At 40.3% G+C, this 12,298-nt stretch overlaps 2 protein-coding genes and 1 long non-coding RNA gene across 3 annotated transcripts in view; 1 reads left to right on the top strand and 2 right to left on the bottom strand.

Moving 5' to 3' along the window:
• LOC137123014 (uncharacterized) overlaps positions 1 to 12,298 on the top strand; it is a 75,230-nt gene that overhangs the window by 29,381 nt on the left and 33,551 nt on the right. The window lies entirely within an intron of this gene.
• On the bottom strand, positions 138 to 3,317 carry pou4f1 (POU class 4 homeobox 1). Its single transcript, XM_067496119.1, has 2 exons — positions 2,986 to 3,317; positions 138 to 2,585 (listed from the first exon to the last, which is right to left on the bottom strand). The coding sequence occupies exons 1-2, from the start codon at positions 3,106 to 3,108 to the stop codon at positions 1,599 to 1,601; spliced, it is 1,110 nt and encodes a 369-aa protein (XP_067352220.1). The 5' UTR covers positions 3,109 to 3,317; the 3' UTR covers positions 138 to 1,598.
• obi1 (ORC ubiquitin ligase 1) lies at positions 4,440 to 9,494 on the bottom strand. Its single transcript, XM_067496118.1, has 6 exons — positions 9,066 to 9,494; positions 8,716 to 8,851; positions 8,378 to 8,469; positions 7,849 to 8,070; positions 6,862 to 6,950; positions 4,440 to 6,322 (listed from the first exon to the last, which is right to left on the bottom strand). The coding sequence occupies exons 1-6, from the start codon at positions 9,135 to 9,137 to the stop codon at positions 4,966 to 4,968; spliced, it is 1,968 nt and encodes a 655-aa protein (XP_067352219.1). The 5' UTR covers positions 9,138 to 9,494; the 3' UTR covers positions 4,440 to 4,965.

Here is a 12,298-nt window from a genome sequence, read left to right as displayed (position 1 = left end):
ATTATTATTATTATTATTATTATTATTATTATTATTAGAATTAGAATTAGAATTATTTTTTACATTTCTACAAAAAACAAGGTGTAGAAACAAAGTGCAGTAGTTTACATCTGACAACTTTTAGCTTTGGTGCGGTTTTCTTTGCCAAAATGGGTAAATGTAATTAATCATATATTAGACCAGCTTTTAAGACTTTCGAGCATAATTTCGATTGATTCATCTCAAATAAACTCCAAGATAAAACAGTAGAACGTTGTAATTTTAAATAACATCAAAATGACATCTCATAATAAAAACGCCCCAATGTGTATGGTGTCCATTATAATTAATACACCCTAAGCCTTAATAATTATGCTCAGTGTAGGCCAAATCACAACCAGAGAAGCATCGTTTTCTTTCTTCAATTTATTAGAAGATTGCTGGAACACACCTCCCTGTTGAATTTGGCTTACAGGATGAAGAGTACCAATGAAAGAAAGAGGACAACAGAGGAGAGTGGAGAAGTTGTGAAAGAAGGGGGAAGGAGACAGTGGACATTTTCCATGATGCACATGTCGCCGCAGTTTTGTAAACATACTTGTGCACAAAGTAAAATATTACTTACACAACGTTTCTGTAACAGTTAACACGACAAACAACGTGGTGATCTTAATGTGAAAACAGGCATTTAACATTGACTTACACCATCCACAAATAAGGTCTACCAGTAGAGAGCTCTACTGTACGCAGTGATCTTTTCCCAATGCATAGAGTGTTTGCACTGCAAACTGAAACACGTGACAGACATTTTCTTTTTTTTTTCATTGTGATCTCTCCTGGATGTGGCAAACAAGGCTGTCTTGCCCTCTGAAACTTTTATTTGTGACGCCAATAGTGTCGATAGACCCAAATTTATTTCCAAAGACAGGAGCTCACCTCTGAAACGTGATAAAGTGAAGTCTGTATATACAAAACCATTTCGACATAACCGAACTATAAACCTAAAGGGTTTTTTGTGCAAATTCAAAATAAATATATCTATAGACGTGTGAGCCTACAGAGGCTAAATGATCGCCCGTGAATTAGAATTTCATGCAGGCCTACATTTTTACTCATAAAGGTTTGCAACTAAATTTGAGTTCATAGCAGCCTCCAAATAAGAATAAATTAACAAATGAATAAATGAACAGATTAATGAATTATTCTATAGCAACAACGACAAAACTCAACAAAAACAGTTGAACAATCAATGAGGTAATTCGTAAATGGCTATACTTCAAATAATAGGCCTATTAGGAGAAAATAACTCGCTATAATATCAAGCAAATTACCTCTTTCCATGTGTTTTAAAAGGCAATTTCGACGTCTCTAAACTTTTCCCTCGTAACATCTGAGCGAAATTTGTGTAATCTGTTATTTGCATACTTCACATTCACCGATAACGTGAAAATAAACAAGATATATGAAGCCTCATAAAATGGGTGTCTAAAGCCCATTGTGCACCAACGTGTAAAATCGCTGGAGACAAAAGACTGAAATTGGTGTCTTAGTGTCCCTTGGTCCCCAGATTCAGTCAAACAAGTTTTTGTTTTTTGTTAGTTTTTTTTCTTCTCTGCCCATCAGTGAGCTGCGGAAAATTTCAGCCTTTTCTGCTTCTGTCTTTGGTTACAAAACCACACTCGCACCACGTTTTTTTTCAGGTCCAACTTTTCAGCTATAGCTGCTATTTTCTCGGATGACGGTCGAGGCTGTACGGCGAAGTAAGCCTCCAAAGACCTCTTTTCTGGAGCGGCTATCGAGGTCCTCTTCCGTTTCTTTTCCCCTCCGTTGAAAATGTCAGGTTTGCTCATTTTCTCCCTCTGGGCCCCCTCGGCCTCCTCAAGCCAGGCCTGGAGTATAGGTTTGAGCGCAATCATGTTGTTGTGGGAGAGAGTCAACGACTCGAATCGACAAATTGTACTTTGGCTCAGTGATCCCACGCCGGGGATTTTGAGATTAGCCAGAGCGCTGCCCACGTCCGCCTGGGTCACCCCCAGCTTGATCCTTCGCTGCTTGAAGCGCTCCGCGAAAGCTTCCAGCTCCCTTGGGTCTGTGTCCGAGTCATTGATGGAGGGGAGTGAAGGGTTAGTGAGCCCTGGGCCACCTTGACTCCCCCCGTGATGGGCCGGTAAGAGCCCGTGATGAGTAAGTGGCGAGTTCATGCTCATAGCCTGGTGAGACAGGTGACCCAGGCCGTGCATGTGAGAGTGCGGGTGGGCAGAGGAGGTGGTGAGGAGCCCTCCGCCGCCGCCGCCACCTCCTCCGCCGCCACCTCCGCCGGCCCCGTCGTGAGCACTGGACATCAGGCTGAGGGACGGTGAGCTGATGTGGTCCATGATGTCCGGGGGCTCCAGATTCTGGTGGTGGTGGTGATGATGGTGATGATGATGGTGGGCCAGTGGTACAGTCGATGTCGACGAGCATGGCACTGTGCTCATCGTGTGGTAGGTAGCGTCGGGCTTAAACGGGTGCGTCTTGCCCTGGGACACGGCGATGTCCACGGCCGCCAAAGCCTCAGCCCGGGCCAGCAAGGTCTCATCCAGACTCGCAAATATGTTACTCTGTAGCTGCAGAAAGCGAAAATTATAAGGGATAAGACGAGAGAATAAAGGGATGCGAAATGAGTAAACGAGGAGTAAAAATGAAGATGGCAGAAAGAAAGAAAAGACAAATAAATGTATCTGTCAGTCGGGACTGTTGCCGACACATAACCCAGCCGGAGTAGTCCTTCAAAGCGGCAAGTCATAAAAAATAACAGGAAAACCGTAAAGCCGGGCTTTGTGTGAGCATGCTTTCAAAAAGATCACAGACTCTTAGAGTGGAATACATGAAAAAAACATTAAGTGCGCGTCTTGGCTGAATGTGCCTTGGAGCGCCCCTTGTTATTACGCACAGACCGCGCCGAGCGCTACATGCAGCCTAGGCACAAATAAGGACAAAGTCTTACGTTTGGGGGGCATAATTTACCTGTGGAGTTTGTAGACAGGCTCTCCTTATAGCTTCCGAGCTAGAATGCAGGGTGGTGTACTTGTGCTCGGGTAAAGAGGGATGCATGGCGAAGTGCGGCTGTTTGCTGTTCATGGACATCATCTTGGCGAGCGTCTCCAATTAAAGTGCACAGGAAAGAAGAGGGAACGGCTACAAGAGCTGGAAAATAGTCATAGACACACACTGATCTGTTGCCTATCCAGTAATGATGCCGTGTAGTTCGCTGTGTAGTGCGCCGAGTGCAGCCTCGAGCCCGGAGATCACAGAGATGCCTGCAGTCTCTCAGACGCACTTATCTGTCTACTGTTTCCCACTGCTGGGGATGAGAGAGGCTCTTACACCTGAGCGCCTCAGATCTCGTCAAGCCCGTGCTCGGCTGCTCTCGCGAGACAAAAAACTGCCAGAACAGGCTGACAGATAAAAACTGCTCACAGGGCAGGCAGTAACATCTGGAGACTAGACGCCTGCGTTTTTTAAGGGCTCCATCCAGCCAAGGAACTGCACCCGTCCCAATGTCTTTAGGCCTTATTCTCTAGCCCTTAAACAACTGACTTTACGCTGTTTATCTTATAACCCATACATATTTGGCTACATTCATATGTTACACATTTTCCCATGATAGCAGCAAATAAGTAAAGTATTTATTTTACATACATAAAGTAAACTTATTTTCAGAACATTGTTTTGACAGGGAGATATAGGCAACGTGTGTTTAAAAAGTGTAGACCTATTAGTATTGTATAATGCCTAGTATCTTCAGGCCTATGATTATCGATGTGAAACAACAGCCTATTACGCGTCAGCTTGGAAATATTTTAGTTTTGTTTATTTAGATCATTCACTTTCATTCATTTTCTATCATCTTAACCCTTGGAAGTAATGAGGTCGCTACCTTATCAGTAAAGCGCATCATCGCCAGATGAGTACTAACTAAATTGATTTAATACACCAGCGTAACCTTGTAGTCTTTACCTAAATTAATTAATCCCAATGAATTAACACTTCATTTATTCTAACCACAGCGGTTACCCAATTAAAACTTCATGCAGCGATTAGAGGTATGTGAAATATACATGATATCGTTAAACCTGCATAATAAATAGGGCGCTTTCTTCTACAGTCACATTACTGTGCGTGAGGTCTCTGATGTTTGTCAGGCTACAACATGCTTTTATCTGTGTGAATAAACTTTGCTTTTCGACTTTCATTGGTTGCAAATTAGTAATTGTTAGCGCAATGCAATGCAAATGTTGAGGTAAAGCATTACTAAAGAGAGGAATGATAGCCAATATGTTAATATGTATAAATAAATAACCTATGGTAATTAATGAAATTCCTTAAAACGGGGAATTATACGCTGACTCGTATGAACAAAGCATCACAAGAAATTGCACAAGCATTTAAAAAAAAAAAAGTTTCACAAGTAATTTTTTGTCCTGCAATATTTAATTCAAATGATCAGTTTTTCAGATAGTCATGTTCATCTGTCTTTAGTATTGCATTTGGTTCATAAAAATGCCGTGAGTACCATTTTTACTGAATTGCCTGAAATGACAAGCACATACAAGTAGGCTAAAAGGTTCTTATAGTGACTTGGTCACTGCAGTATAAGAAAGAACAGCAGGTGTTTGTACACTTACAACACAAAAATATTTTCAGGCTGTACAAATGCCCTTAAAAGCTACTTAACTGCCTCTGAAACCTAAAATAAGGATGTACAAAAACTATCAGACAATCAGTCATTTTTTGGTTAATCTATACACAATCACAGTAGACAAAATAACAATAACAAATGTTACATTACACCCCAAGCATCACATTCACGATTTTTTTTTTTTTTATGAAGCAAAGTGGAGTCCACAATTCCAGCCATATGTGATTGTAAAGTTGGACAAAAAAAAAAAAAATACACATTAGTGCACGGTCAGTGAGAACATTCAGGCTCAGTTTTTAAATCCTTCACATGAGCTTCGAAAGCTTTGTGGGACTGCTTATGTTAAAGGGACTGTGAGATTTCCTCTTTGTTGGCTGGCCGATGTTTAGTGCATGTCTATCTCTTGTTGTGTTCACAGGTTTACTAGTGCAGCTGGAGAAGCTTACATGATCATGGTCTTGGCTTGCTGGACGGGGAGAGCCAGAGAGATCAGCCTTATTCTCTTCTTGTGGATCAAACAGCAAATCAAAAGACAGTTCGTCGGTGTGAGACGGCCCTTCATACCCTGCACAGTCAGAAACATCAGCACCGGTCTCCCTACCTGACACCAGTGCAGCAAAACCTTCCTCTGCGGAGTCTTTTGGAGCCTCTTTGCTGTTCAAGGTTCCATCCGTATTGTTGCACAGGGGGTGGTTCATCTCATAACACTGCATCACATGTTCGCCATTGTGGCTTGATTTGACGTCTGGGCAGATTTCTGGTTCTGGAACAAGAGTACTGTCCAAGTCTGTCTGAGGGGAGGAGCCCAAGGAGAGCTGTGATCCCCGACTGCTGGAACTCTCGCCATCCAGCATCATGGAGTCTAACTCTGAGATTTTGTCCAGATATGCTGCATCCATGGAGGCCTCACTGGACATCTGAAAACTATCAGGCTCACCACCTACAGGAATAGCGGATGTGGATTCTTTAATTGACCTGCCATTACTTATACCTGGGCATAACTGCATGTCATTAGTGTCAGATCTTTGCCAACCACCCCAGGAGACTGACTTTGAGGGTTCTGTGTCAGTATTGGGAGGGAATTTGTCATGGCTGCTGAACTGGTTTTCAATGGTGCTGCTACTCTTCCCAGGACTAGGAATTCCTTCAAAATCAAGCCTTCTCAGATAAGACACAGGTTTAAATGAAACTTTCTTTTCCCGGATGCCAGGGCTTCTCAGAGTCAGGGATCGGAAGGCAGAAGACGGCGTGGCAGGCAAAAAGTCAGAGGTATTTTCAAAATCCTCAGTTTTTTTATCGCTACTCACATTCTTTGTGATCAAGTCTTTTTGATCCACAGATGGCATGAACATCAAACTGCGATTTCTAGAAAATGTCTGAGCTTCTGCCTCCGGATTGCTGCAGATTAACTGCCTCTCATTGTCACTCAAGCTTCTCATCATCATGTTGACTTTCTGTTGTTGAGTGAGAGCTTCTGACCCAGCCGTGCTGCCACCACAGGCTTCCTGCAGTTCAAGACAGGTCTTCTCAGGCTTTCTAACCTTAGATTCCAGGTCTTCAATGTACTGGTCACTACGTTCCAGAGCCCTCTTCAAGTGGTCTACATCACGTTCATATTGCTGGATTTTGGCTTCTAGTGCAGCCACTGTGTAACGACCAAACCTGAGAACAAATTTAGTTTCTTGAATTTTAAAAGATTCCCCATGACCCAAAACCCAAATAAAATGTCTATTAATTTGTCTATTGGATACAAGTGTAGAGAGTGGTCAGTAGCTGCTACTGATTTGATAGAGAAAGGGATAACCAAATAAAACAACTATTACAATCTTTACTCAATGCATTCAACTTCAGACCAATTTATAGGAAAAACACTCCAATACCAAAATTTTCCCAGTGCCTAAAATGATAACACTATCTGACTGTCAACAACTACACTATCCATTGAGTCCGTGTGCATGGTTTTATGAACTGTGGTGGCATGGAAACCTGAATGGTTACAGTGCAGACCACATAACTGTAGTGTCCCCAGTTCTGTCTGGGGACCATTGTTGCAGGTTATAATTTCTGCTCTTCCACATATTTCATGTCTTTCTCTTCACTGCTCAATATCAAATAAGGGCTAAAATGCCATAAAAAAAGAAAAACTAGTTTTTTTATCCCAAAGTGAAGGAGTAAAAATGTCAGACAAGAAAGATACTTACTTCTGAGGAGATCTGCTCGCCACTTCTGCTTTCAATCTCATATTCTCTTGCACAAGGTCGATATTTTGAGATCGCAATACCTTGTTTGCCTGAGGGGGGTAAAGTTACAAATTATTCCTACCACTCCTGCTACAATAGTAGTAACACAAATTAGTCAAGCATTGTTTTTATGGCAAGGACAGTGACTAAACATATCTTTATCAGTGTTTTTTTTGAAGGATTAAATCAGGTTTGTTAAAAAAGAAATCTGCACATGGTAAGATTTACTTTATTGACAAGCACTTTATAGGTGCTCTTAAAAATGTTTTATCACATTGTCTACCTGCTGCCATTGCCAGTCAAAGGTCAAAGACAATTTTGGTTAAGCTTCACTAGCCAGCTGTATATTTGTAGATGACTATTCAGCAAACAACTAATATTACAATATTAGAAAATCACTTAACCTTATCCCTCTTAATTTTCCCATTTCCAATAAACATTTGGTGGCCACGATCAACGTTTAGACGGATAATCATACCTACACCCTTGCATCCTTACCTAATCTGGATTGTGTGCTACAACAGCAAGAATCGCCTTAGTAAAGTCCTTTTATTTTGTCTCATTTAACCATTTCTTTTATTATTTTTTGACTGGCATTGGATTCGGCAATTTCAAATTAAATATTTTTAAGCATTACTATAATAGAGATGGCTGTTGCACTTAGCTACCTTTAATCATATGATCCTTAGCTTGTTTGACTGGCTTTGGCAGCTAATATTCAATAAAATGTCAAATTAGAGCCATTACTCTTTCAATTCTGGCACCCAGAAAGATAATGTTTTCATTAGGTTATATAGTCTGAAGTGAATGTGTTTGCCTCTAACTAACACGGTAAAATAATAATTACATAGGCCTTAATAAGGAGAACATACAAAAACATCTCTGCTTCAAGGATCAATCCAATCCAGGATCAATATAAATGAGTTTTTTTCTAAATATGCTACATACCTCCTTAAGCTTGTCCATGTCATGCTTTACTTTATCACAAACATCCGTTGCAGCTCGCAGCTTGTTGGTCCATTCTTCCAAAATATAGGAATCAACCTTTTTCTCAGCACTCTGTACCATGTTAATGCTGCAAGGATCTAAAGCAGTCTTCAGTTGGGCCTCAAGACTTTGATTTTTTGTTTTCAGCTCTTCATTTTCTCTGATGAGCCCATCGATTTCATCCTGTCAAAGGGAAAAAAACAGTTTATTAATTAGTGGTAATAGTGTGTTATCACAATACACCTGAAAGGTGGGTACCGCACTGAAATATTTTGTCACATTCTAAGGTAAGTACATTATTTAAACTATGTCTGCTCAAGTAGAAAAAGAGTAGCAATAATTCTGAGCCCATACAGAAATTATGTATCACTGCAGTGTGGCTGCAATTGAAACACAACTAAACTGTTTAGCTGTGAACCTGCTTGATGTGAAAAACACATGCAAGCATGATAAACAGAAATCCGAAAAACACTGCATCATGAACTGGTACCTCATACTCTTGTAAAAGCAGTTCTCCTCTTGTTTTTCTGAGACATCTCCTTGTGGAAGTACTATCATTGTGATCACTCTCATTGGAACCCCCTGCAACATTAACATTGTGACACCATTAAACGCACACAGACACCAGGCCACAATCTACAAGTCACTTAGCTTGGACATGGGAAACTATTGCCTTACAAGTTCAGGTTGCACAGAACAAAGAACTGTGGTGAAATTAACTGCAACCAACATTTGTACCCTAAAACAGGCCACAATCTCTTTCTTTCTTTGCAAGATGCTGCATGCAGATGAAGCCCAGCATTGCCTCTTTAATATGGCGCTACTTACCTATGATTTTCCTGCAGGGGCTCTCCGGTGTGATGGGGACTCTGCAGGTGGGACACTGGCTAGCTTTCTTTAACCACATTTCCATGCAAGGTGAACAGAACACGTGATAGTTGCCACAAATCACCGGCTGTTTCACCTGTAAACGTTAAAGAGATATGCGTCGGCAGCGTGTTTGTTAAATTGGACAATAAAGTGGAAAATAACAAAGAACAGTTCGGGCTACGTAAACTCGCTAACGTTAACGCGAGCTGCATAACCTTAACCGTTAGGGTTACTCAGCAGCGGTTTCTCTTGTTCAAACCCGTTGTTTTTGTTGAATGGCCAACTGATTCCACCGGAACAGGGCTTACCTTCCCGAGACATATCTGGCACGAAATGGGCAAAGTCAGAGAAAGCGTCGATGACTGATAGTTGAGAGCCATTGTTAGTAGGAATATACAGCGAACACGCCACACTGCCCCGTAGGAGATATAAATTTCCCACCATAACCTGCTGCGCCGCGCGCCGATTCTCAAATCTACGGAGCGCCAAAAAGGCCAAAAGGGCCAAAAAAGAGTCTGGTGCTGTGTCCACAGATGAACGACGACCTGTGGGAGCCCGTTACCATCATTGTTGACTGTAAAGTGTCGAAATAATCTGTAAAAAAAGAGGTAACAATACACAAATACAAGCAAACAATGTGCATGTAAGCGTAGTGACAGGATGTTAAATGTCGAATTGGCAAAGGTAACGTTCAACGCATGTTCCTTTATAGGTAGTAATGGGACATTCAAAATATGACATTGGAAAATGGGACATTCAAAAAACTATAGATAGATTGATTTGGCTGTAAAGCTAGTAGATAGATAAGCGATTTTCTGTTGTTTAAGATTTGTAAATTGTAACTGGGCCTACAAACTAAAGTATTACTATTATTATTATCATTTATTTATTAATTTAGCAATTTATTTAGTGCTAAGTACATACAATAATCACATAATATACAGGCGATTCTTCCAACAGAAATCATACTGTACATAAATTACAAATTCCTTTATCTGGGTCATGTTTAACAAAGTTTGTTCTTTGTGATTTTAAAGTTTAGCTCATTGAAAGCCCTAAGGTTGTTTTCAATGACGTTACATTACGTCAACAATATAGGACCGCCGCATGGGACGCACCACCTGAAAAGCCGAGGGTTGCGTTCGAAATTCCTCCCTATAAACTATATAATATACATCAGACCTTTTACACATATGAACTCTGGTCAGTGTTAGCAGAAATTAGCCTGGGATATTTTCCAGAATGGCGTTTCAGACATGTAGTATACAAACATGTTGTACACAGTGGGAGATTGCGACAGTAGTGTAAAAATGCGATTTCCGTGAACATGCAGGAGGCACACATGATATAAAACTTAAGCACATCAGATCTGATCTGATCGGATAGTGTCGGCAGCATCTCACTCAGACCTTTGTGTTCACACATGCACCCCCTCCTGACAAAGTCAGGATAATATCAGTTTTCCGGTGAATGTCTGCAAGGGGCTTACCAAGGTCACTCAATAGTTAGCAGAAAATTGAGGGTTTGGAGACTTATTAAAGAGAAACCTAAAACTAAATTGAACGACTTTCTAAAATCAAAAATCTAATATTTAGCCATGTCTTTCTGCATTTTCAGTATCAAACAAGGACACAAGTTCAAATTCAGCCTCTTTAACTCATGTTTAATTTTATGTTTTATGTTTCGTGCTTGAATAGCTAACATCACTGTACACCAGTGACTTATCTATCTTGTGAACAATGACACCCTTTAAAGTGTGCTGGTGGACATAGAGTTGAAGGTTATACATTTCCAGCCCAAATTAATTGATAACCAAGGTAGCTGTATTTTCCAAAGGAATTTATACAGCTACCTGTCTTCCAGAGGCATGCTGAACCTGATCTGCATGCACATAGTATAGTCAAGATTAAATGTTAAATATGTAACAGGAAAGAAATAGTCCTGAAAGAGTTTACAAAGGTTTAATGTGGGGAAAATAAATAAATATTAACCTTGCACACATTGACTAGAATAAATGTGCTTTCTATTTTAGTTAAAATGATCTGCTCTTTAAATAAACAGCCTTCTAGTATTTACACAATAAAGTTTTGGCAAAAATGTAAGCACAACTTACTGGGGTAGGTGTCACTTGTTGGTTGCTACTAGGTTGCTATGGGTCAGCAACTAACTAAGAAAGTTTTCAACATGTCTAAGTTTGGTTTGTCATACAGGTCTTTGAGCGCCACTGCCCTGCTTATTTTCCAACTATCCCAGCTCATCCTTCTGCTGATTACCTGAATCAGGTATGTTCAGTCAGTCGTAAGATCTTAGATGAGGGTGGGATGGGTAAACGCAAAGTGAATTGGTAATTCCCCAGCTTCTGATTGACTGAACATACCTGATCCAGGTGATGAGTAGTGGGCAGGGCAGGTACTGTTAGCAAACAAGCACGATAGTGGCTCCCAAGGACTGGGGTTCGTTTCCCTGGATTTAAAGCAATTGCAAAACCTTCATCTCAGATAAATAATGTAATTTATAAATGAAGATATACTAAGTGATCTAATATTAGAATAATTTCCAATACAAATATTTCAAATTAGATTTATACCACAGTTTGGGCTTCCAGGCCCATTACTCATATCCAAACTAACATGCCCTGTTCTTCAACGCATCTCAAACCAGGACATCATCTCAGGATCTAATACGATTAGAATTGACTGCCTGCAGAATAAGCTTGTATTCTGATCCCAGTTCGAAAACACCACCTACTTGTTTGGCTGTTTTCAATGCAATATTAAATGGATCACAGACCACCACTTGTTCTCACTCAGTTTGCATAGAGAGTTTTTTTGGGAAAGTTAGTAGGAGATTAATATGTTTATATAAGTTAGAAAGAGAGAGAAAGAGTTAAATGTATCATCAATGTTACTTTTATTATTAGTATATAATAAGAACTTATTTAAAAATATACTTTTGAAACAGTAGGTATACACAAACAAGCATATATTAAAATATTTTGAGTAACCATTTTTGATTGGACAAAAAAAAAAAGAAGCTTCAAGCATTTGCATTTCAAGCTTTCATTCAAGCCCATATTCATCTCAGTACCACAAATGACTTCGAAGAGTACCTGAAATACAGGATGCTGTCAGAGATGCCTCCAAGCGTGCCACACTAAATCTGCAAATTGTAACTGAAGTGATTTATGAATTTATTACTGGAAAACTTGCCCTAAAATAACCAATAACAGAATGAAATAAAGAAATACACATTTTTGACAAGTCACATTGTCCCTTAGAGATTGCAGTGCTTCACAACAACATTGCCATTAATTGGTGACAGTCAATTAATCACAGCTTGTACAGACGGCTGCATCTATTGATCTTGTCCCAGCACTTATTTTTCATCCCTAAATGACACCGATTGCCAGATTTGACCAGCATGTGTAATGGACAGTGAAGAACCAATGACCCGAGTGTCACTCTTGTCACTGATCTGGATCTGGATCCCCTCCCCCACCCCACGCAAATAGCATCTTTACCATTTAGCTTGGAAAGGTTTA

Source organism: Channa argus, chromosome 2 (assembly GCF_033026475.1).
Source record: "Channa argus isolate prfri chromosome 2, Channa argus male v1.0, whole genome shotgun sequence".
NCBI lineage: Eukaryota > Metazoa > Chordata > Actinopteri > Anabantiformes > Channidae > Channa > Channa argus.
The sequence above is the reverse complement of the archived record's forward strand: the minus strand, read 5'-3'. Positions and strand labels throughout refer to the sequence as shown.